This window comes from Ictalurus furcatus, chromosome 6, assembly GCF_023375685.1.
Source record: "Ictalurus furcatus strain D&B chromosome 6, Billie_1.0, whole genome shotgun sequence".
Classification (NCBI taxonomy): Eukaryota; Metazoa; Chordata; class Actinopteri; order Siluriformes; family Ictaluridae; genus Ictalurus; species Ictalurus furcatus.
This window is the reverse complement of record NC_071260.1, coordinates 20,673,046-20,697,324: the sequence shown is the minus strand read 5'-3', so window position 1 is coordinate 20,697,324 and position 24,279 is coordinate 20,673,046. Positions and strand designations below refer to the sequence as shown.

General features: G+C 37.4%; 2 protein-coding genes across 2 annotated transcripts; one reads left to right on the top strand and one right to left on the bottom strand.

Annotated features, from left to right (window-relative positions):
* Positions 1-53: 53 nt before the first annotated feature.
* Positions 54-18,936, top strand: gpr155a (G protein-coupled receptor 155a). Its single transcript, XM_053627048.1, has 16 exons — positions 54-606; positions 902-1,381; positions 2,133-2,532; positions 4,032-4,200; positions 4,725-4,880; positions 5,814-5,897; positions 7,513-7,633; positions 7,750-7,834; positions 9,600-9,690; positions 10,071-10,272; positions 10,422-10,514; positions 13,685-13,815; positions 15,507-15,602; positions 15,694-15,758; positions 15,854-15,988; positions 16,771-18,936. Exons 2-16 carry the CDS (start codon positions 952-954, stop codon positions 16,985-16,987), a joined length of 2,475 nt encoding a protein of 824 aa, XP_053483023.1. The 5' UTR covers positions 54-606; positions 902-951; the 3' UTR covers positions 16,988-18,936.
* scrn3 (secernin 3) lies at positions 18,305-23,662 on the bottom strand. The gene is made up of 8 exons (XM_053627049.1): positions 23,147-23,662; positions 22,717-22,883; positions 22,241-22,422; positions 21,745-21,944; positions 20,748-20,960; positions 20,184-20,346; positions 19,169-19,349; positions 18,305-18,728 (listed from the first exon to the last, which is right to left on the bottom strand). Exons 1-8 carry the CDS (start codon positions 23,160-23,162, stop codon positions 18,567-18,569), a joined length of 1,284 nt encoding a protein of 427 aa, XP_053483024.1. The 5' UTR covers positions 23,163-23,662; the 3' UTR covers positions 18,305-18,566.
* Between the last annotated feature and the right edge of the window lie 617 nt (positions 23,663-24,279).

Below are 24,279 nucleotides of genomic sequence, written 5' to 3'. Positions count from 1 at the left end.
TTAGTAACATTTAGAGAAATAAAGTCGTAGTGTCTGATGTTAAGAGGGGAAAAATTTCCACCTCAAATGCCAGCCGACCCAGGTACAGAAAATAGGAGTCTTCAGTCAGTCCCTCTCTGCACATAAGACTAACTAGCAGCAAATTTTGTTTTAATGTTGTTTTAATTCGTGTATTTTAAAGTTTTGTAACAATGACGCTAAAACTCCGTCGGTGAAAACTTTTCAGTTAAGAATAAAAAGGACTTTTATTAAAGCCCTATTAAAAATATGGTTCCTGTGTATGTTTCGATAACCCCGCCCTCCGCTCACTGTGATTGGCTGAAGTAGCTGTCAGGCGGTTTATAAAGTCAAGCCTAAGCGGTGAGAAGATAAGTAGAGAGTCTGGGATGTGTGGTGTTGCAACGTGTGTATCACGTTTCCTTTTGGCATGGATCTGTTCTTGCTGACATTAATAACGCCTCGCTTTGAACAGTCTCTCAGCAGGGACGAAACTGGTTAAAACAGGAGGGAAACTAGCTTTGTTTTCTTCGTCTGCTCGCCATGTGGGGCTACAGTGCTGTTTCATGACCGTCACATCTGCAAGGTTCAGCACTTCACTACAGCCAGGTAACAAGTCTAAAATGGGTGACTGTAGTGACCTTCAGCTTTATCAGAGTCTTTAAGTAATGTCATAAAGAAACTGTCTTTCTTGTTAGATTGGATTGTGTAATGTTAATATAGCTGGTATGGCATACTGACCTTCTGATCCAGTGTTTTTCACCCTGCTATATTGAAGTGTCTAAAATCAGTGACCATTCAAACAGGGACCATTCCTTGTCTTCAGATATAGTTTGTATAGTAAATATTCCCAGTCACTGATTTCTTTTGCTAAACACTCTGCACTGGTTTTTTGCATTTTTAGACTTTAAGCCACCTTCCATCCACATCTGAAGGCTTCAGACCTCCAACAAGATGGATGTCCTTTCAAACACTGTCTCCATGTCCAAGCACATACATGGAGAAGGCCACTCATCTGTCTCTCCTCCTGCCATGTCTATCGATAAACTCTTCCCTGCTCTCCTTGAGTGTTTTGGGATCATACTGTGTGGCTACATCGCTGGTCGGGCCAATATCATCACCTCTACCCAAGCCAAAGGTCTGGGGAACTTTGTGTCAAAATTTGCCCTACCAGCACTGTTGTTTAAGAACATGGTGTTGCTGGACTTTGGCGATGTCATCTGGCCATTTCTGTGGAGCATCTTGGTGGCCAAACTGAGTGTGTTCTTTGTTGTGTGTGTATTGACCTTACTGGTAGCCAGCAAGGACAGCCGATACTCCAAAGCTGGACTTTTCTCCATATTTGCCACCCAAAGTAATGACTTTGCCCTGGGCTACCCTATAGGTAAGTCACTTCTTATTTTCCATCAGATCTAGATATTTAGTTGGCTTTTATTTTAAAGAGAAAAGTAAATGGTCCAGCTGTCCAAGTTAAATGTATTCGCAACACTCAAAAGATAATGAGGTGCTCTTATTCATTAAGGATGCACAATCCAAATTTTCCACTTTGTATATTATCTTGATATACTGACCTCCTTTTTTTTAATAAATCTATCCAACTTTCTATTGGCAAGTTATGCAAAAAGCAAAATGGCAGTGTGCTTTAAGACGTGATGTGGGTGCTGTATTCATTGTGAAAGATCAGAGTTGTCCTTCAACACTGCCCATTTTCACAGTGTAAAATACATCAGTAATTCAAATTTGTAAATCTAACTCAGCATTTCAGGCTTACAATGCCTCCAATATAGTGTTCTGTATCACCACATCCTTATTACCCATAGATTTCCACAGCCATGTTGACTGGAGTGTCAGTGCTTACAACATGCAGATCTAGTTAATCCCTGTGGTTGTTTGCTTGGTTCATGGTTAATCTGTTAGATTGGTCTGAATCCAATGACTCAACAGTTTCATGTGGTTACTGTACCTTTTTAAAATATACCTTCCATTTTATGGTAATTCCTACCACGATAATAAAACAGGATGTTGCATGGAATAATTTTGCCACAGTCAGATAAATCATGTTTGACATATGATTGTTCTCAGTTTTGCACTACTTCCTTATCATGCTAACTGATGTATAAAACCATCCTCCACAGTTGAAGCTCTATACAGAAACACCCATCCAGAGTACCTTCAGTACATCTACCTGGTGGCACCAATCTCTCTCATGGTGCTCAATCCTATTGGGTTTGCATTCTGCGAGGTCCAGAAACGGAGACGTGAGCAACAGCAGCAGAAGAGTAAACTGCATGTGGTCGGGGTGGTCTTTATTCACGTTGTCAAGAATCCCATTGTCTTTATGGTGGTAATCGGGATTGCTGCACACTTTGTCCTGGGCCCAAAGATCCCTGAATTCATGCAGGAGTTTGTGGATGGTTTGGCCAATGCTTTTGGAGGAGCAGCTCTGTTTTATCTGGGTCTGACCATGGTGGGGCAGCTGAAGAAATTAACTAGGTCCACTGTGGTGGCTCTCATACTGCTCATCACTGCCAAATTGTAAGTGTATTTCATGTTTAGGCCTAGTCAGTCCCTCCAGGGTTTCAGGATTTTGCAGTCACGGAAATGGACACAGTCAAGCAAACTCCACAATATTCGGAGGAGCTTGCAAATTTTCAAAATTACCGCGGATTTTCTGCAGATTTGGGCCAAAGTGTCATGTGACGTCACCACAAAATGCATTCAGTGTGTGATTTCGTGTGTGTTGAACATGATTACAGCTAAAAGGTTTCATTAACCAGCAAACATCACTGTGAAAGACAGTGGCTAACAATTTTGTGCAACTGCAATTTCACAAATTCAAGTAGTTTTCTGAAAAGGGAAAAAAAAGCACAAAAAAACTCCACAAATTGCAATCACATAAACTGCAAAATCCTGTGTGAACTGCCTAGTGTTCTATATCAGATGCCCAACATCTGACTTGGTTTTTGTGTATGACCCATAACCATTCCAGCTTTTAGAGCACAACTTTTTTTTTTTTTTTTTTTTTTAAAAAGTCATTGTGCTCATTACCATTAAAATTTACTGTTTGTACATTATTGTGCAATAACAAAATTGTCTTTCAGTCTATGCAGTTTACAGCTTAGTGGATTTCTGTTTTGTATTTGGAGATTTGGCAAGTTTCAAATTTAGCAAGTTTTATTTTGGTCTGGATATGTGCAAAATTGTAGCAAAACTCTAATTGTGACCCTCAGGATAATTTGTTGCCATGGATTACGTGTTTGTGTGCTGAGTCCACACAGTTATTATTAGTGTTTTGATTTGGTGAGGATGTTCAAGCAGTGGGTTTGCAAATGCAAACCTGCTACTATCCGCAAAGCGTAATTTTCCTAATCCATGTAATTCTGCTGATGTGTGATTCAGGCCAAGGTAAGTTATTTAGATCTCCGCCAAACCGTTGACCAATAAAATGCAGAGTATTGTATTTTATATTATTTATATCTACTTATAAAGAAATAAAACACACTCTAGATTGTTGAGTATTTTTAGATTCATCAACCAAAACCATTACTAAAATATTTATTATAAACGTTAAACCTGTTGTATGTTTATTTTTCAAACGTGGTTTAAACTTCTCAATTTGAGAAATGCATGTCTTTCTAACTAGACTGTCTACCTGACACAAACACTGCACTGCCTTTTATTTGTACAGTTGGTGGAGTTTTTATTTGTTTTTTATTATTGAAATGTTATCAATGTATTGGTATTTTGCATACCGCAATGCTTATAACTGATTCATTTGATTATACAGTAGTTTTGTGTAGTAATCACATCAGTTTTACACGGCACAGAAAGAAGTATGACTATACAGTATGTCATGAATCTACATAAAATGGTTCATAATGAAGACCACTAGCTAGTCTGTAGTAATCTGTTGTATTTTGAACTTATCAACAGATAACCAGCATTTATGAGGATCGTGATTTTCAGAGATATAACATGTGATGTGTAGAGATTAGTGTTGTAGAAATGTAAAACTTTGTGTGTGTGTCCCGTAGACTGGTGATGCCACTCATTTGTAGAGCTATGGTGGAGGTTTTGGACAGAGGGAATATTAGCTCTCAAAACCAGAGCAGTCTCTCCAATTATGCTTTCCTGTATGGCGTTTTCCCCACTGCACCCAGTGTGGCCATTTATGCCAGTCACTACAACATGGAGCTGCAGGTGGTAAGTGCTTGTGTGTGTATTTGGTACTTTATAAGACCAAAAATGTGTAGCTGAATTTTTATATATATATATATATATATATATATATATATATATATATATATATATATATATATATATATATATATATATATATATATATATATATATATATATATATATATAAATGTAATGTAATGTAATGTAATGTAATATAATGTAATACATTATATTATATTATAATATAATATAATATAATGTAATATAATATAATGTAATATAATATAATGTAATATAATATAATAAAAAATAAACTTGTCTGCTTCTAGGATAAAGTAGACATAAATATAAAAGCTGTGGTCTATACTAAATGCTGATGCCACCAGTTAATGCATTTATGGCTAGGAAGGTAGATGTGCATTTTGTAGGCTAACCTTGGGCCAAAGTGCCCCCTCATGATGAATACCATGTGATGTGTAGAATAATAACTTTAGTTTTGAAGGTGTGTAGTTATCTTTGAATGTACATGACTTTCATTTTTCCAGATGACATCAGGGATGGTGATCAGCACATTCCTCTCTGCCCCTATAATGTACGTCTCTGCATGGCTGCTGACTATTCCCTGGATGGATTCCAAACTACTAGAATCAGCACTACAGAACATTAGCTTTAACATCAGCATTGTCAGCCTCGTTGCTCTAGTGAGTAGTTCCCTTAAACACAAAGTGCACACTATGCCTTTTTCTGTACCTGTTTTCACTTTGTTGCTTCCTCCAATTCTGTGAGGGTTTTTTCAAGCCAATTGACTCACTCTGGTTTTGAGCTCTGTAGCCTTGTGTTATGATATAGGATTATATTAAATCAGTGTTACGATAATTACAGGAGCATAAATAACAGTCTAAATTTTATTCATCAAACCATGTCATGTTAAACTAGCATTATAAGAGGCTATGATAAGGAAAATTAAATAAATGCATACTGTCTTTTGGACTGTGAATTTTCTCTCTCTCTCTCTCTCTCTCTCTCTCTCTCTCTCTCTTTTTGTTTTTTTCTTTTTTTTTGTTTTTTTGTTATTTAAGAATTGTATTGTATTACATTTAAAAATTGTATTGTGTTCACTCAGGTTTCTGTTTTATCTAGGATTGTTTCGGAAATTAAAACAATGTAGTATGAGATGCACAAAAACAGAAGAAATCAGAGATACTTTTGTGTGTGTTTGAGCTTTGTTGTGCAGCTGTAAAGAGTGTTTCTAATCTGGGGGATTTTGTGCACTGTGCTAAACCACAGGGGCCCTACACTTCCTTCCTCTTTATATTGCACTCTAAAGTCTAGGTCCACACACAAGTAAACAGAAATGGTTTAATAATAAAGAAATGAACTTAAATAGACCTCCACCCTAAGTGGAGCAGATTGTGCCACACAGATTCATCACTTAAATGTTTGAGTCTGATTTTCTGCTGACACAATCTGTGTTGCATCATGATGGGGGCATGGGATGGTTTGCATGGTGTTGAAACATGTTTGTATGGTTTTGAAACACTTTGAATGTTTTTCCAAGATATACTGACACCTGTAAAGAGATTAATTGAACCTGAAATACTTGTATCTTCTCCAATGCGTGTGATGTGTTGCAGGTGTGGTGTGTTGCTGTGAGTATAATGAGTAAGAAGTTCTGCAGACGTCCACAAATGTTTACCATCAATCTGTTCATGGCACAGGTGAGGTAGTGATTATCACTGACACACATTTAAATTTGACCTGCTACTCTATTTGCAAATCGTAGACATGACTAACATGTGTTTGTGAAACAGAATATAATAGAAATTTGTTGTGAAAATGTGACCTATAAGAGAGATTAGAATTATTTATACCACAGTGCGCTGTTGAATTCTTAATCCTGATTGGTCAGAACGGAGGTATTCAGACTTTTCCCCATAAACCCACTTCCCAGTTTTTTGGAGAACTTTCACCTGCCTTTTAAAATCAATTATCTAATATCTGTCCTGAAAACCATAAATGGTTACTGACTGTCATAGAAGAGCAAATTAAACAGTGTTTTAAATCAGTCCAATTATAATTGCCATCAACATTGAAGAGTGTTAGATTTTATACTTCGTTATAGGCCTGTTAAATGTCCAAAATTTCAGTCTTATCTCTTTTGGATGCAAACCCAAAAAAGCTGATTTTGACTATTTTTGGCTGAAATATTTTGGTGGCATCCCTAATAAACAATCAGCTGATGTTTTATATGCTTATGTAATGATAGTTAATTCAGACATGCATCGATTAGATTTTATTTCGCATTCACAATGAACTGTATAATCTCCATTTACCATCAGAGGAAGTGAGGAACACCTGCGCACAACTGTTAATCAATTTGGATTCACATGTCGATTGGCTCCTCTGCCCATTTTATTGTATGGAAAAAGAAGACCGCTTGTATGGATTATATTTGTGTTCCGCTGTGAAAATTGTAAGCTCCTACCAATATGCATTAAGGTTGTCTGTTTGAAACATCCTTTTAAATATTTTTTTTTTGGTATTTTTCATCTGCTCACACCCCATAGTGTGAATCTGTCCAGTTCAGAAGGTGCTGATTAAGTTTCTATAACAGCAGTAGTTCCAACTGCAAGGCAAATAACAGGTTTATATTAATGTGCTCATTCTACTGTTATTGTTTCTATAGTAACAGGAGAGTGAATAGTATGGGAGATGTACCACAGAAATGGATTAAAAAACACTCCTCATTAAGAAGTTTTGTGTAGAGATGTATATTTAGCATTTATTGGTGGAGTCTCCAGTGTCAGTGCTTTGAAACGGTCTGACAGGACAGGGGGTTTGTCTGATAATGACATTTTTGTGGTATAAAAGGAATAAAACACTGTGGACCATGCTCTTATTAGAAAACAATCAACTTTGGGGTGTTTATGGTACTACTCTGCAGTTGGGCAGCAGAAAACCACCCTGTCATTGATTGATTTGCTATAACAGCATGTTCCATTATGTTTTATTTCTTACATAAGTGCTTATGTTTTATATATGGGGCAGTAGTGGCTTGGTGGTTAAGGCTCTGGGTTACTGATCAGAAGGTTGGGGGTTCAAAGTTCACTGCCAAGCTGCCACTGTTGGGCCTTTGAGCAAGGCCCTTAACCCTCTCTGCTCCAGGGGCGCTGTATCATGGCTGACCCTGCACTCTGAACCCAGTTTCCTGACATACTGGGGTATGCGAAGAAAGGAATTTCACTGTGAATATGTATGTGATCAATAGTCTCATTATCATTATAATTACATTTGTATGGTTCTTATCTTTTTGTTTTTACCTCAAATGTGTAGCTGATGGCATGTATAGGTATGATCGCTTGGAAGTTTGTGGTGGTTAAGGATAACTTTGTTGGTCAGGTTTTGACCTTTACTCTATTCTATGGCTCACTCTACAGCACTTACATTTGGCCAGGTAAGACAAAAATCATGCATACGAATGCTTGTTACTCATTTAAGGAAGGAATATCATTACAACAAATGTCTAAATTTTCCACAGTTGATGTTAATGATTTCTTTCGATTTTCTAAGGTCTAATAGCTCTCTCTCTGTTCTTGCTGAGGAGGGATGAGGAACTGAAAGTGCAGCCTGGAGTTTTAATGCTGATTGGTTGGGGGTGAGTTTTTTTTGTTTGTTTGTTTCTCTTTAGAGCTGCTGCTACTACTAAGGCTTGTACAGATTTGACTTTTATTGGCACATAAAAAATAATTTATCTAGTTTGTTTTGGGTGGGGCTGGCAGATGTGTGAAACTGCTAGGCACTACAAATTGAAAACATTACCAAAGTGATTTGATTGGCTACAAGCAGTCTGTTGATTGGACATTGAAGTTGGTGTAGCAACCAAAGCAGGATCAGAGATGTGGTATTACACTAAAGTGTGTGTGTGTGTGTGTGTGTGTGTGTGTGTGTGTGTGTGTGTGTGTGTGTGTGTGTGTGTGTGTGTGTCTGTCTTCCTACTGTGTTTAGAGATGGTATAAACATTAGCTGCGTTTACATGGACAACGATAATCCACTCTTAATCCGATTAAGACCATACTTTGATTAAGATACTACCATGTAAACAGCAATTTTTACTTACCTTAATCTAATTAAGGTCATAATAGAAGTAAGCAATAATCGAATTAAGACAGATGGAGTACTCCTGTTTTAGTCGCATTATGGATGTGTATTACAGACATGTAAACACCTTAATCACATTATGAACGTCGTGTGAGTTTTCACCGCATTTTACGACATGATCACACACGGCAGTTTTACGTTTTACAGCGAACAGGAGAGTTTGGCCGCGTCCCAAATCGCATATTTGCCTACTATAGGCCTGCGGTGGGGAAAAATACATGTATCTCAGCTACTATGTAGACGGTAATTACGCGATTTGGGATGCAGCCCACGGCTTCAAGCAGTTGTCTGTTTGCACGTATAGCATGATAAATAATTAACTGCACTTAAAGTGTTCGTAAAAAATTTAATAAAAACACCCAAAACTGTATACGGTACCATAACGTAGACGAACTGTATGTTGATATGTGAAATTCTGGAGGGATGTCGGACGCGTGGCACGGTGACGTAATGACGCGGGCTGTTAATCTAATTATGTTCTAAAACATGTAAAACGGGAACATGACAGGAGTATTCTAAAAGCGACTCATGTAAACACCTTAATCACATTATCTTAATCAGAGTAAGGTCAATAATTAGAGTAATGCTGTCCATGTAAACGTAGTCATTGTGACACTTGTAATGATTCGAGAATGAGGAAATGGGAGACAGGGTCTAATAACACAAAAGGGAACTATTCGCAACTCTCTTCTCAGCTTTTTTTAATTTTATTTTAAATTAAACATACACCATGCTCTGTGCTGGTTGTCTCTCTCTTTCTGGCTCCTATGGGAGGCAAGTAAGAGCACAAAGAAGCACAAACATTAACTTTCACTAATTACACGCAGGTAAGACTCATCATGCATTTCCTGGTGGTTCGACCTGTGTCCTCCCCGTCCACAGCAGACACTTGACCACACCCCCGCTGCAATAAACATGTTAATTTTACTGGAGCCCATAATATTTTAGTGTACACTGTTCACTATTGTTTGAACAGTCAAAAAACAGTGAACATTTTAAAAATGATACAAACCACCACATCACTGGTTATAGAAATATTACTTTTATTCTTGGTATAAATGTTAGCAACTACAAATCACAGATGCAACATGTAAATGCATGTTCATGTTCCTGTTCAGACTCTGCGACCTTTATTAAAAAATAACACCCCAGCAGTTTCCTAAGGTGCAGTGTGTTTTGTATAATGGCTGTTTTTGTGTGATCAGTTCAAGGAGAAGCATGGCTGCTTATGTACAGTAGTGTCTTATGTCCCCCATTTACAGAGTGCCAGGTGTAGCAATAAGTATCTTGCTCATGGTGGGAGAGAAGATGCCAGACACCATTGACTCTGCCTTCTTTTTCGGTCCACCACAGGTAAAGGATTTCATCTTCGATAATTACATGATCTTGATAATGGTGCACATTCAACCAACACAGAGTATAGGCAGAGTGAGTGTGTGTTCACTCTCTAGAATCATGGACTGTGTTTCAGTAACTGTTCAAGAAACGTTAGCCTACTGGTATGACCCATAGAAACTAGCATTATTTAGAGAATACTACATGTCTTACCTTAAACTGATTACAGGTCACAGGAGCTGCTGTGACTCCACTCATTGTTTGTGTAGTGAAATAAAATGTATTTTGTACAGTTCTTACAAGCTCCCCAAGAAATTTCCAAATTTATTTCCACATGAAGAAATATATTTTTAAAAGCCCTAATTCCCATTCCTCTGTCTCTCCCTTTGTGCATGTAGGTTGTGTGTACAGTGGTCGTGTTGGGTGTAGGTATAGCTGTAGCTGGAATCTCCCTCTTGCTGCTCAGCAGAGGCACACAGGAATATCAAACCCTTGAGCATGGCTCTCTGAATGCCACTGCAGAGGACCCCAAGACTGAGAACAGTACACAAACCCAAAGCACTATTGAACAGCCCAACATAGAGGATGGTATTAGGAGAGGTAATACACATTACCATTGTTAACTTGTCACTGTCTGATTTAAATCACTTCAGATACAGTATTTTACCTAGTGTATTTTACACTAGGTAATTAGATGTGCACATTTTACTGCAAGAGTACTTATTACATATTTCTTTTTGTTCTTCCAGGGTGTCAGGAATGTGTGTGTAACTGTACTTCAATTCAGACTGTACCTAATATTTGCAACAGCAGTGTGAAGGACGCACCATCTATACAGCCAGGTAAATAATCGACTTTTGTTTGGGGGGGGGGTGTTTTGCGCCACACACACTCTTGATAGTTATTTATTCCTATCTTGTATTGCACTTAAATAAATAATTTTAACTCCAGCTGCATGTCACCATATCTAGCTGAGGTAAGATGTGCTAAGTGAGATTGGTTATATAACGCACAGTGCTGTGAAAGTATTTGCCCCATCCTGATTTCTTTTGTTTTTGTCTCTCATACTAAATTGTTTCAGAAATTAAAATAAAATCTAATATAAAACAAAGGCAACCTGAGAAAACACACAACAGTTTTTAAGGTTTTTTTTTTTTTTTGGCTTCAATAAATAACATTATCTAATACCAACCGCCCCTGTGAAATGTATTTGCCCCTATATTTACGGATTCCCAAATCTATGAAACTGCATTCACAATGGAGTTCAGCTGGATTAGATGTAACCAGGCCTGATTACTGCAAACCCTGTTCAATCAAATCAGCACTTAAATAGAACTTTTTTAACAGCATGAGGTTGGTTAAAAGGTCTTACGCAGTAACACACTGTGCCAAAGTAGAAAGAAATTCCAGAAATTATGAGAAAGACGGTGATCGAAATACATCAGTCTGGGAAGGGTTACAAAACTGTTTCAAAGGCTCTGGGACTCCAAAGAACCACAGTGAGAGCCGTTATCTCCAAATGGAAAAACTCTGCATGGTAGTGAACCTTCCTAGAAAAGGCTGACCTTCCAAAATTCCTCCAAGAGCACAGCGACTGCTTATCCATGAAGTCACAAAAGAGCCAAGGACATCAAAGGAACTACAGGACTCTCTTGCATCAATAAAGGTCACTGTTCATGACTCTACTATCAGAAAGACACTGGGCAAAAATGGCATCCATGGAAGAATGGTGAGGTAAATACCACTGCTAACCCAGAACATTAAGGCTCATCTGAATTTTGCCAAAACACCTTGATGATCCTCAAACCTTTTGGGAGAATGTTCTGTAGACTGATGCCTTGAAAGTGGAACTGTTCGGAAGACAGGGGACCCATTCCGTCCGTAAGTTAAAACTCAAGCGCATCTGGATTATGCAGCAAGACAATGATCCAAAGCGTGTGTGTGTGTGTGTGTGTGTGTGTGTGTGTGTGTGTGTGTGTGTGTGTGTGTGTGTGTGTGTGTGTGTGTGTGTGTGTGTGTGTGTGTGTGTGTGTGTGTGTGTGTGTGTGTGTGTGTGTGTGTGTGTGTGTGTGTGTGTGTGTGTGTGTGTGTGTGTGTGTGTGTGTGTGTGTGTGTGTGTGTGTGTGTGTGTGTGTGTGTGTGTGTGTGTGTGTGTGTGTGTGTGTGTGTGTGTGTGTGTGTGTGTGTGTGTGTGTGTGTGTGTGTGTGTGTGTGTGTGTGTGTGTGTGTGTGTGTGTGTGTGTGTGTGTGTGTGTGATTACTTTAGTTCATTGATGTTTGAGGGCATTCACGTATGCACAGCTCTCTTAAGATCCTACCACAGCATGTCAGTGGGGTTGACTTTGGGTTTTTCGTGTGTCCTTTCATTTATTTATTTTTCTAGCAGCAGTGTAGGTTATTCCCAGTGCTACCTTCAGCAGGTGTTCAGTTAAAGCCTGAAATGTAATTTATTTTATACCACGGTTCATTTGTATTCTCAAGTCTGATTGGCTAGAAATTGTGGAATTTAATTTTCTTAATGGAAACATTGGCCATTTATACTAATACCTTATCGTTTTCTATAAGAACAGTTCGTTCACCGGGACTTGTATGGAGGATGCCATACACGAAAGGAGTCCAATAGTAAATGGATTAAACACTTTTAAAGTGTTATTTTAAGGTACATTAGGTAAGATTTTGAGAAAAATGTCTTTAATTGTTAAACAGGAAGTTGAATAAGATTTTAATTATTATTTTTACTTATTGAGCCTTCTCCCATTTCCACCCATGTACACAAAGCTCTGACTGCAAAACTTAGGGTGGTTCAACTACAGCTAGCTAGAAGACTGACAAAATACACAAACATTCTGGACCGGAAATTTCCCCTTTTTTTTTTTTTTTCCCCCCCTCCCAGCTACGCAACACTTGTTCTGAGACAATGGCTTAAACTAATTCTAAAAAATTTTCATAATTTCTACATAATTTTGCTGTTGTACCTTTTTTAACAATGAAATTGTATAATCCATTAATATGGTTAAGACCTTTTTAACACTTTTGGTTAGAGATTGATCGATATTTTTCATTTTATATATATAAATTTTTAATCCGGTCCAACAATAAATGGTGCCATCTTGTAGGTATATTGAGAATTGTGTGCAGGACTGCTGTAACAGCCCTTAATGTACAAATTAGATGTTGCATAAAGGCTTGATATGTAGTTTAAGCAGCTTTTTGCTAAGCGATAGAGAAACTTTAGTAACAGTGCACTTTTTATAGATAAGATTTGTTTTGTATGCAAGGATGAAGTGAAATTGACAATTGTTTATACAATTGTAAATAAAACTGTTTGACACAATGATGAACACCACTGAACAGAACAAAAACAGAAGTAAAACAATAAATATTGGTTATCAGGCACTTAAACATGCAAGTATCGGTTATAAATAATTTTTTTAAAAATCAGTATCAGTCGATCTCTATTTTTGGAAGGAGCCTCCAGTGTCAGCACTTAAAGTCAGAAGTGATTCTGTTCCTTTAGTTTTTCAACCATGGGAAAGTCTGAGGATGGTGTGCTTTTTGTTTTCTTTGTAACAGAACAAGATTTTATTTATTTATTTGTTTGTTTATTTTGGTTTCATGACCTTTTAAGAGTGAAACAGTTAGAAGCCAACATCAACAGCGTCAATGGGGATGCCTCTGCCACCAAGTCTAGTCCTTCTTGTTACTAATTTGTATGCCAGAAATTCCTTTTAAAATATACTTGAAATAAAAGGAAGCTTTAGAAGCAAAATGATTTCAGATATACTCTAGGTATATATTGTATCAGATTGTTATAACAGTATTTATGTATGGTGAACTTTGATTACAAAAAATACATGTTTTAGATCTTGGTGTTAAAGGGCTGATCAGTTGTGTCCTCTAAATGAACTATACTGTAATATTTATGTTGGAAAACATGTCGCAGATGTGACGCTAAGCACGTCTATTTATTGGTCCTTGCCATGGTTGGTGTGAGATGTGACTCTGTGCACAGGTCAGTGTGGAAACTGCTGTGACTCCTCTCATTGTTTGCTGGTAGAAGAGGAACAGAAACAGCGGAGTGCAGACAGACAGATGGCTAGACATGTACTTCTCTGTCTTCTACTCACCGTCAGCCTTCTAGCTGTAAGTATAAATAACATCTCTGTTGCACTTCATTTTCATTTTGCAAGGAGAAAGCAAATCTTCAGCTAAAGGTTATGGCTTCTGCTATGTTCACACACCCTGTTCCTGGAGATCTACTTTCCTGAAGACTTCCTCATGCCCACCTGATCATCTAATAATTGCCTTAAGAAGTTATTTATCAAATAAAACAAGTTTGTTAGACTTTGGTTGGAGATTGTACCTGCAGGAAGGTAGATCTCCAGGAACAGGGTTGATGACCACTGCAATAGACAGTCAGGTGACATGGAGATGGTGGATGCTCAGTCACAAGCACAAGTAAGATGGGAATTTACAGGAAGTTAATCAGGAGGAAGGTGAGTCTTCAGTCTTTCTTCCAAAATTCTGTTTCATAATTTCATTTACATTAATTTCATTTTCACTTTGGGTCTGGGAAAAGATTGTACATGTTTTAGTAGCTTTTATCGCTGATTTGAATACTTGATTGATTTTTTTTATTTTATAGGAGAAAAATTTAACCTGCACAGTTTTGGATAGACTTTAAGTCCTGTAAGAGAATTTTAGTTGTTACAACTGCCAAAAGGCGAAAGAAACACCAATACAATTCAAATTTTGAATACATAGTAACTGAGTAATTGGCATTAAATACAATTGGAGATAAGTTGAAATAAAATAAAATCAAAGCAAATAAAATAAGTGGTGGTAGAAATAATTGTGGAAGAAAACGGTCTATGGCTCTTTGCAAAAGTTCAATGTACATTATTCACTTGAAGTAAGAGGCTCTAGTCTAAAATTTGGGGTGCACGGATTCGTTACTGATAATCCTGAAATGCTGGATCAGTAGTGGATCCAGCTTGAATTATGCGTGTAATGTTTCCAGACATAACACTGTACTTGCAGTACATGTGAACATGGCACACACAAGTAACATACTTTTCAGAAGGTTGACATTTCTGTATTATAAATTCTTTATTCTAATATTGAGATACTCGATTTTTGACTTCTGTGAGCAGTAAGCAGTAATCAAGATTAAAACAAAAAGGTTAGAAATATTTCACTTTGTATAATGAATCTAGAATATATGAAAGTTGTACTTTTTGAATTAAATTACAGGAAATAATTAACTTTTCCACTATATTCTAATTTTTTGAGATGCATGTCTGTGTGTGATCTATACGTGTGTGTGTATATATGTATATGTGTGTGTATTTATGTGTGTGTGTGTGTGTGTGTGTGTATGTATATGTGTGTGTATGTGTGTATATATATATATATATATATATATATATATATATATATATATATATATATATATATATATATATATATCTATCTATCTATCTCTGATCACTAAATTATTATTAAGTATATTATTAATAATAATATTATATTTTTCAATTCAGTGACAACAGGGCCACAGTAAATTAGTGTAGGGTGTCTGCAGTTAATGAATTTCAATTTTGTAGTATGGGAACCAAAGACTGAAATTACAAATGCCAAAGGCAAATAAAACTAAGTACTACTAATACAGATTTACAATTCTTTCAGATGGATTTATGGTGCCATCTCAATCCTCTTACCTACCATAGCAGATTTACATTCCATTTACTCTGATCTACTCACTGTCCTTAGTGTCTTGATCATGTCGCTCACCCATGTTCTCCCTTCATGCTGTGTGTGCATATGTGTTGTAGAATTTCTCCAGCTACCTCTGGTGGCTCTTCAGTCCAGTTCCAGGCAGACTCTACTTAGAGCTGCAATTCTTCTGTGCTGTGATCAACTTTGGACAGGTAAGAATGTCTGTTTTCAGTCTTGCATCAACATTTTAATTTTCCATCGTTACTTTATAGTTAACAAGATATCTGCCTCTCTCCCCCATAGGGCTTTATATCTTTTGGCATTTTTGGCCTTGACAAACATTTAATCATTATACCATTTAAAAAGAGGTATGTTTTGTTCACGTTGGTGAGATCTCCATTATAAGTGCTGTTAATAGTCTGTGTTGCTTGTGTTGGTTAATTGCACTGTTTTATGTATGTAGGTTAGCACGTCTGATGCAGACTCAGAAACAGGAGGCAGCAGGATCCTCTGTGTCTGAGGAGATCAGACTGGCCTGCAATCAGTTTCTCAAGTACCATAAAGAAAAATGTGTCCAGGACATTGTTCAGGAAAAGAGGTAGGTATTCGCTGTAAGATGGCTAACTCTGAAAAGGTCTTTACTTTATTACTAGGAGTCAATCTGTTTAATACAGCGCTGTTGAACTCTCAAATCTGATTGGTCAGAGGCTGTTACTGAAAATAAAATTAACATAACAGCTAACAAATCTTGCTTAACAACAAAAAAGTCTAATCGTTGATCTGGTGAAGTTTTCTGTATGGTGATGTTTCTTTACATTTATAGACTGTATCACTAGTGAACTTAAAGTTAAGCAATCTTTTTTATTTTGTAACACAACAAGCTTTTTTTTTTTTAAGATGAAGCAAAAAAGGTTGGTAAGGGGATACCTGTGTTATAACAGGAAATAACTTATCTTGTGAACAACGACCCATGCAAATTATAACGTTCACTGAAATAAAAAATTGTATCCTTTGGCAAACTGCTGTGGTATAAGAGGAATTAAACATTTTGCGACATGCTGATTTAAGAAATTAATCGACTTCAGGTTCGTAAGGCATCACACCGCCCGTCATTATTTTTCTATTACAACATGCCCCACAGTGACTTATTCCTTACATAATGTACAGTATGAGTCACTTTTTAAAAAAAAAAAAAAATTCACATGCTGGAGAAAAACAAAAACACCACTATTTTGTAGCTATGGAGTAAACCTTTTTCATGCTTCCTCATTTTTAGTTTCAGTTCTGCACTGCAATTAAGAGCAGCTTGTTCTTAATCACTATTCTCATACCTACCTCCATCCCCACTTATGTATGTGTGTGTGTTTGTGTGTTGTGCAGGTGTGGGGAGCACAGTGTAGCACATACGTTTCTTGGCAGTGAAATGGTGCTGTGGCTGCAGACTGTTGGATTGGCCAATGACCAGGGGGAGGCACTGCTCTATGGCTCCCGTCTGCTGGATGGCGGAGTCATCCATCACATCACTCATGACTATGATTTCCAAGATGACGACTTGCATTACTGTTTCACAGAGGGCTGTGTGGTCCCTAATGCCTGATAATATTGTACCAACAAAAGACATAACACCTGACTTAACCATTAGTGTGATTTATGGCTTGTTATGAGTTACACTTACCATAAACTGACTTGTTTACAGGAAGAAAAGGTATGCAATTAACCATGTGATGCTTTGAGGAGTACACTATATGTATATAATAATAATAATAATAATAATAATAATAATAATAATAATAATATTTATTTGTACAAGGGTACAATGCACTGAATATTTCAAATACAATGCAAGACCATCAGAGCTTTAAGAAAGCCACTAGACATGTGTATATACATATTGGTATATGATTTTAAACATTATCAGTTGCACTGAAAATAGATGTCTTCCTTTAGGGTATGTTTTTCAGCTAATCTGTCCCTATTACAGATCTTCTAACAGATTAACATTCTATATGAACATTTCCCTTGGCGCAGATTATTAAATTTTTCTTTTGGACTATTCAAGCACATTTTGTGGTATACACTTGCTGTCCACTTTAATAGGAACACCCAAACATCTGCACATTCATGCAGTTATCTAATCAGTCAATCATGTGGCAGCAATGAGCCTGTGCCCATGATAGCTTCAGATTCCTGTTCTTAGCTGACAGGAGTGGAACTTGATGTGGTCTTCAACTGTTGTAGCTCATCCACCTCAAGGTTCAATGTTTTGTGCATGCTGAGATGTTGTTCTGCTCAAAACGGTTGTAGAGTGCTTGTTTGAGTTACTATAGACTTCCTGTCACCTCAAACCAGTCTGGTCATTCTCCTCTGATCTCTCATCAACAAGGCGTTTCAGGCATGAATGTACAAGTGTTCCTAATAAAATGGATGGTGAGTGTATTTGTATACTTGCGAAGTATTTCTGAGGTCTTCTGTTCATTTGTGTGCATCATTTAAAACAACCCTCTTAAATGATCGACCCTTAACAGTACTTGCAGGGATTCTGCCCACATGTCAGTTGTCTAATGTTAGCACTATGTAACACCAGCAACACTGTCTGTAAAAACAAAAGAAAGAAACCAAAACATGCTTATAGGTTAATAACATTTTGGTACTTTATTTATTGGAGGTGCAGTTGTTTATGTTTACATTGCATATCCCTAAAATTTAATTTGATTTTCATATAAACCTTTTTTTCCCCCCCCAAAGTGCACTTTTTTGTATAAATTACATATGCAATTTATAAGGGGGGGGGGAGTGTAACCGCCACTTCAACCTTGTCTTTGATCTATAAAGCAAATTAGTCTTGCTGAAATCTGTGCTTGATAAATTAATGATCAGAAATCTTTGTAATGCCTTTTTTAAAATTACTCATACAGCAATTGTTTGTTGTTGATCGTCTGTTCTTGTTGATCGGGGGAAAAAGATCACAGGTTTTTATACCTGTATTTAACTATTGTCATCATGCTATATTTGTATAACCAGAGTAATTTCACACATGAAGGAATGGCTGTATATTGAATTATGTGCAATTTATGCGCATTTAAATTACATGCAATTAAGTACATTTCGACTTTTTGTTTCTGTTCATAAATTAATTGTTTTAATTATATAAGATCTAAAAGTCTCTCCAGGCTGTTTCAGGCTTTGCTGTAAACCTTCAGCTCTTCCTCAACTGTATTTGAGAAGAGATGAACCAGCAGAGTCGAGTCCTCCACACCTGTAGTTAAGTACGTCTCCATTTCTGCCATTTTTTGCTTCTCCACCTCTTGCATTTTCTGCACGATCCTCTGACCTTTCTCCTATTTAAACAAGGAAGAGATAAGACTTTGGATTGCAAGTAACTGGAAATCTGAAAGTAACGGAGAAGGCAGGGCTTTATTAATGTAGGCAAACAGGCTGTTCCTTGCTTTTGTTCTATTTTAATGTACATTTAAAGGACATTTATTACCTTCAATTCAACAAAACCATTAAGCAACATTGATTAAATGTGGGAATATTATACTCAAACAGTCCAATGTATAGATTTTTTTACTTTAGTCAACTTAGATACTACACATACATTTGTTTCATAGATTATTATTCAATGCTATAACAGTCATTTTCCACTTTCACACAAAACATTTGAACATAAAATCAATAATTGATTTTAATTGCACTATGGCACACATTAAAGACTGTATGTGTATTTAGCATGGACGTTTAACAGTTATCGTGAAAGTTTTCATTTTTAACGACTTACCCGTGTGCTGTCGATTATAGCAGCCACCACCTCATGTTTCATGAATAGGGGGTGTTTACGGTTGGGCTTGGTCTGAAAGCGAGGTTTCTTCTTCACTGGATCGTCCTCTCCGAAACACGGAGAACAGGTATGATTCATTGGCTTTATGTCTGCTACAAAGATAAACGGCTTGAAAACAGACCTGAACAAAAAACCAAAACAAAATTGGATTAGTTTAGAAAATCCATTTTCCCGTACCGCTTAACCTACACAGGGTCGAGGGGAGCCTGGAGCCAATCCCAGGGGACTCGGGGCACAAGGCAGGGGACACCCTGGATGTACTGCCAACTCATCACAGAGCACAACTCACACATTCATTCATACACTATGGACAATTTGGAAATGCCAATCAGCCTACAATGCATGTCTTTGGAGTGGGGGAGGAAACCCCCGATGCATAAGGAGGACATGCAAACTTCATGCACACAGTGTGGAGGTGGGATACGAACCCCCAACCCAGTAGGTGCAAGGCAAATGTGTTAACCACCCACCAAAAAAAGAACTCTCTTTTGGCCTTTATGTATCGAAATCTTTATACAGAATCTTTATGTATATAGTGCTTTTCTGAGCATAAGTTATCAAATGTTTGATAAACAACTACTTTTGATAAACAACAAGTACTTCTCGTGTATTTATATCATTAGGTACATTTTTGTAGTGTATTTACAATTATACATTCAGCTAGATATTCTCACATCGACATCAACACGGGGATGCCTCCGCTGCCAAGTCTAGTTCTTGTTCCTAATTTGCATGCTTCAAACGTGCTTAAAATAGACTTGAAGAAAAAAAATTCAGACATTAAAATTCATCTGCTGGTTACAAGGGTAATTCCATATAAATCCTACAAACATTCAACCACTCATTCGTGAGTTACTACGGTAACGGGAATCTCAAATGGATGGATGGATGGACGAGCGACCCATAAACACATGTTTTGTGCCTGTGGAATAAGGCAGAAGTAGTATAAACCCACCTTTCTGGGTCAGGGGTTGCAGTGAAGTAGTGAACCCCAGGCAGTGACTGGTCCTTAGGGAGCACAGATACCATGCTTCCTGTTGTCATGAACATGCCTTCCATATTAATTCCACTCTCTTTATCTCTCAGTATATCCATCATGGTCTCAGCTGTGATGTGACCTGTAAGTGTGGCAACCCAATACTCTTATTAACATAGAATTCACTCTCATCCACTCCATGGAGATAAAATGCTATTATGATTTGATGTACAATATAAAATATACAAATATAGTATTCTTCCCTTTGACAGCATTCTGAAAATCATGCTGAAAATCATGGTTTTCTGCACTGAGTTGATCTTTAAAGCTGAGGCTTACATATAGATCTTGTGCATTCATTTGTTATTTATATTATCAGGTGTAATAATAATTTATACATTGATTAAATGTAAGCAACAACAATTTACTCTAGTATAAGAGAAATAAAACCCTCTTGAATATCACACCACTCCATTATTAATTAGTATCCTATAACAGCATGCCCCATCGAGCTTTATTCCTTACTTAAAACACATCAATCACCTTTGATTTTCTCCAGCAGCCTGCGTCCCTCACAATAGCGACCCCAAGCGGCCTCTGTGCGTGCTGTAGTCATAAAGGAGTAAACCTCTGCAAAACTGAATGCCACCTTGCCGTCCCACCAGCCTTGCTCCCGCGCATACTCCCGCATCCTCGGGTGCTCCTTGTCGATTTTTGTGGTGATGGAGTACTGATTAGAAATATTACGATAGCCATCTGTATAGGAACAAACCAGAGATGTTGTTTAGAATTTGCCAGGAGAAATGGCCAAAAGTTTGTGGACACCTAACCATCACACCCATATGTGCTTGTTGTATATCCCAGTCCAGATTTAGTCCCCCTTTGCTCTTATAATAACCTCCACTCCTTTGGGAAGGCTTTCCACTGGATTTTGGAGTGTGACTGTGGGGATTTGAGCTCATTCGGCCACAAGAGCATGAGTGAAGTTGGGCAGCGGTGTTCAGTGGGGTTGAGGTCAGGGATCTGTGCAGGCCACCAGAGTTCTTCCACTCCAACTTTCGTAAACCATGTCTTCATGGACCTTGCTTTGTGCACAGGCACACTGTCATGCTGGAATAGATTTAGGTCCCTTAGTTTCAGTGAAAGGAAATTTTTATGATACAGAATACAGATAAAGACATCCTAAACAATTGTGTGCTTCCAACTCTGTGGCAACAGTTTGGGGAAGAACCACATATGGGTGATGTGTTTGGGCATCTACAAACTTTTGGTTATATAGTTGGTTACCTTGTCTTGTTCTTGATATGGCCTATAGGTTATTTGTGGAATAGGAACTAGTGGAATATACAATGAGGAATTAAACCAACCTTGGCCTTTGAGTAGACCTGCACGATAAACCTGATTGAACAGATCAGCTGACTGGTTTTTGATTTGTGAGCTCAGTCAGGTTTGTTAGAGCACAGAAAACAATTTAATTTGTGTGTTCCAGAAAAGTCTGCTAATCTGGTAATTTCTACTAATCTAGAAAGTTTTTATTTACTCTCTATTCTCTCTGCAGCCCAGTATTTCCCAGAGGTCTCCAGCACCCAGGCCTCAGTGCGGTCACATATGAGGAAGCTGTTATGGTAGATATAAGTGCATTCATCCTCCATACAGTTGCCACCCTGCCCGTATTTTTCCAGAAGCTCCACAATCACATTCAGAGCCTTCTCCGCACTGTCTGCTCTCTCCAGAGCCAATCTGAAAACAGAACAGACCACATATATCAAGTGTTGACAGAATTATTGCTGTGGAACATTAATGAAAATTGTAGTTATCTAAAAGAAATTATCATTGCCAAAGAACAGACAGGAGGTCAAATATTTTATTTGAATATGAGTAAAAAGATCTGCGGTGTTAGGAGTTTCTAAATACAACTGACTGAACTCTTCACCTGATTACTGAGTCAGTTGTTATGGTTGTGTGACTTCTGCTAAATCCTCCATACATGGTTGATAGTGCACTGATTAAAAACTTTTTAAAAATCTGATGATCACCTCACTAGATCCATGCCCAGTAAAGCCTCTTCGCTGGTGGCACTTTCTCTCCCCCACACAGCCTCATTTCCGACGCAGACCTGGTGTTCGTTGGCTCCCATTTCAGCTCCCCAGAGCCATGCTGGTCTACTCAACACTACAGCATGAGTATGGGCAGCCTGCTCTATCTCTATGTACGTGCACTGTCCAGTTGGAAATAAAAAGATGACAGAGAAACAATTTTATCAGTAAGCACCTGGAAAGAGTGCCCCATCACAATATTATTTTTTTTCCCCCTGCAATATTCTTGATGTTGATGCATGGCGTCCACATACATGGGCAGTTCAGTAACATATACATATATATATATATTCAAAATGCAGTCTGCCTTTAATGTATGCATTAAATGGTTATTACGGTAGTTAGTAGTGGAGCACAATAATAATTAATGGTAATTATAAGAATTACATAATCCTATAAATGATTAATTGCGGTACCTCGACTTTGTCTCCCGGACTGTAGTCTTTGGACGGGAAGTAAACCACCTCTTGCACCTCATCGCAGGGTCTGTCCGAGTTCTTGCCGAAGATGACGCGCTGTCCCTCTGAGGCTGGAGGTAAAGCCACGAACGTATCGCAGGACGATGGCGTCATAATCCTGCGCGCTGAAAATCAATCAACATGACCCAATTTGACATTTTACGGCTAACTGCATTTATTCGTGCTTAGAATGTATGCATTTTACATTCCCAAATGCACTTATATATGGTTAAGTAATTCAATTCTTTAGCCAAAAATATTATCTGTGCAATGTCTCTCTCTCTCTCTCTCTCTCTATATATATATATAATGTAGATATAGATATATGTATGTGTCACGAAAATCAGAAAATGTCATGTAAACGTATTAATAACGTCAAAACACTCACCTGGATCAAATGCCATATCAACTACAGTACAGAAATAAGCTACTATGGAAGGGGCAGTAACCGGGGCTCTCTTGGAAGAATCGTTTCTATAATGGCTACTGCCAGACTTTCTGTTTTCATTTCCCAACACATTGAACTCAACTCGACTTTTCCTAAACCCGAAGGGCGACGTTAACGGATAATCTGAAACTGAAACATTTGGATTTCCTATGAGCGTATGAATACATTTCCTCCGGCTTCCGTGTTTGTGCTAGGGATCTGCGAAAAGGTTCACTAAAAGCTAAACGTTACCGCCCACTTAACCTGGAAGTAAAAATTGGTCTCCCTGTAAACAGTAGTAGCAGGAATTCCGGTTCTTTTCAGTGAGTCGGTTTATTTGATACAGAGCCGTTTCATAGCTTATTATTATTATTCAAATATTACTCTGCATTCTAATGAACAAAAAATCGTTTTATTTTGTATTCGGTATAAAATCTGTTTTAATAAACTACAAATGTGCATTGACACAGTAAGCACTCTTTTTCACAGCCTGTTGTCTGTGCTTTTTTTAATGGATAAAGATCCATTTATTCTGAGAACTGATCGCCTTCCTGAATAAATCTGTCTGCATACAGTGTCTCTTCGTCCAGACACTGCAACAGTAACAGCATTTCCTACCCCATAGATATCATCTTAGAAATAATGATAAAGAGGGCTCTTTTAAAAGTAAGCCATAGATTTTATAGAGCAAATCATTTTCTATAGAAATTTTAAAAAGGTATAAACATAAACTGTATTTTCTACAATTACTATCATGAAACCACTTTGCATGCATTTATTTTGCCATTGTTCTTATTCAGTTGTATTGTGGTGTAGCATACAGAAAATTATTAAATAAAATATTCAGTGTTCAAGACACCTCTCACTTTTATGAGAAAATGTACGTTTTGGCTTCAAGTGATTTTATTTAATTTAGTTGTTCATATTTTTGACCACATTTCACATTCATAAATGTAGTTTTAACTAATTAGAAACCAAACTTTATGCTTTTGTTGACTGAAGTAAGTCAACTTTTGTTGACTGACTTACTCTTTGAATAAGAAAGCTATAAAGAACTTAAAAATTTGTTAGCTTTACAAAGTATTTATTTGAGA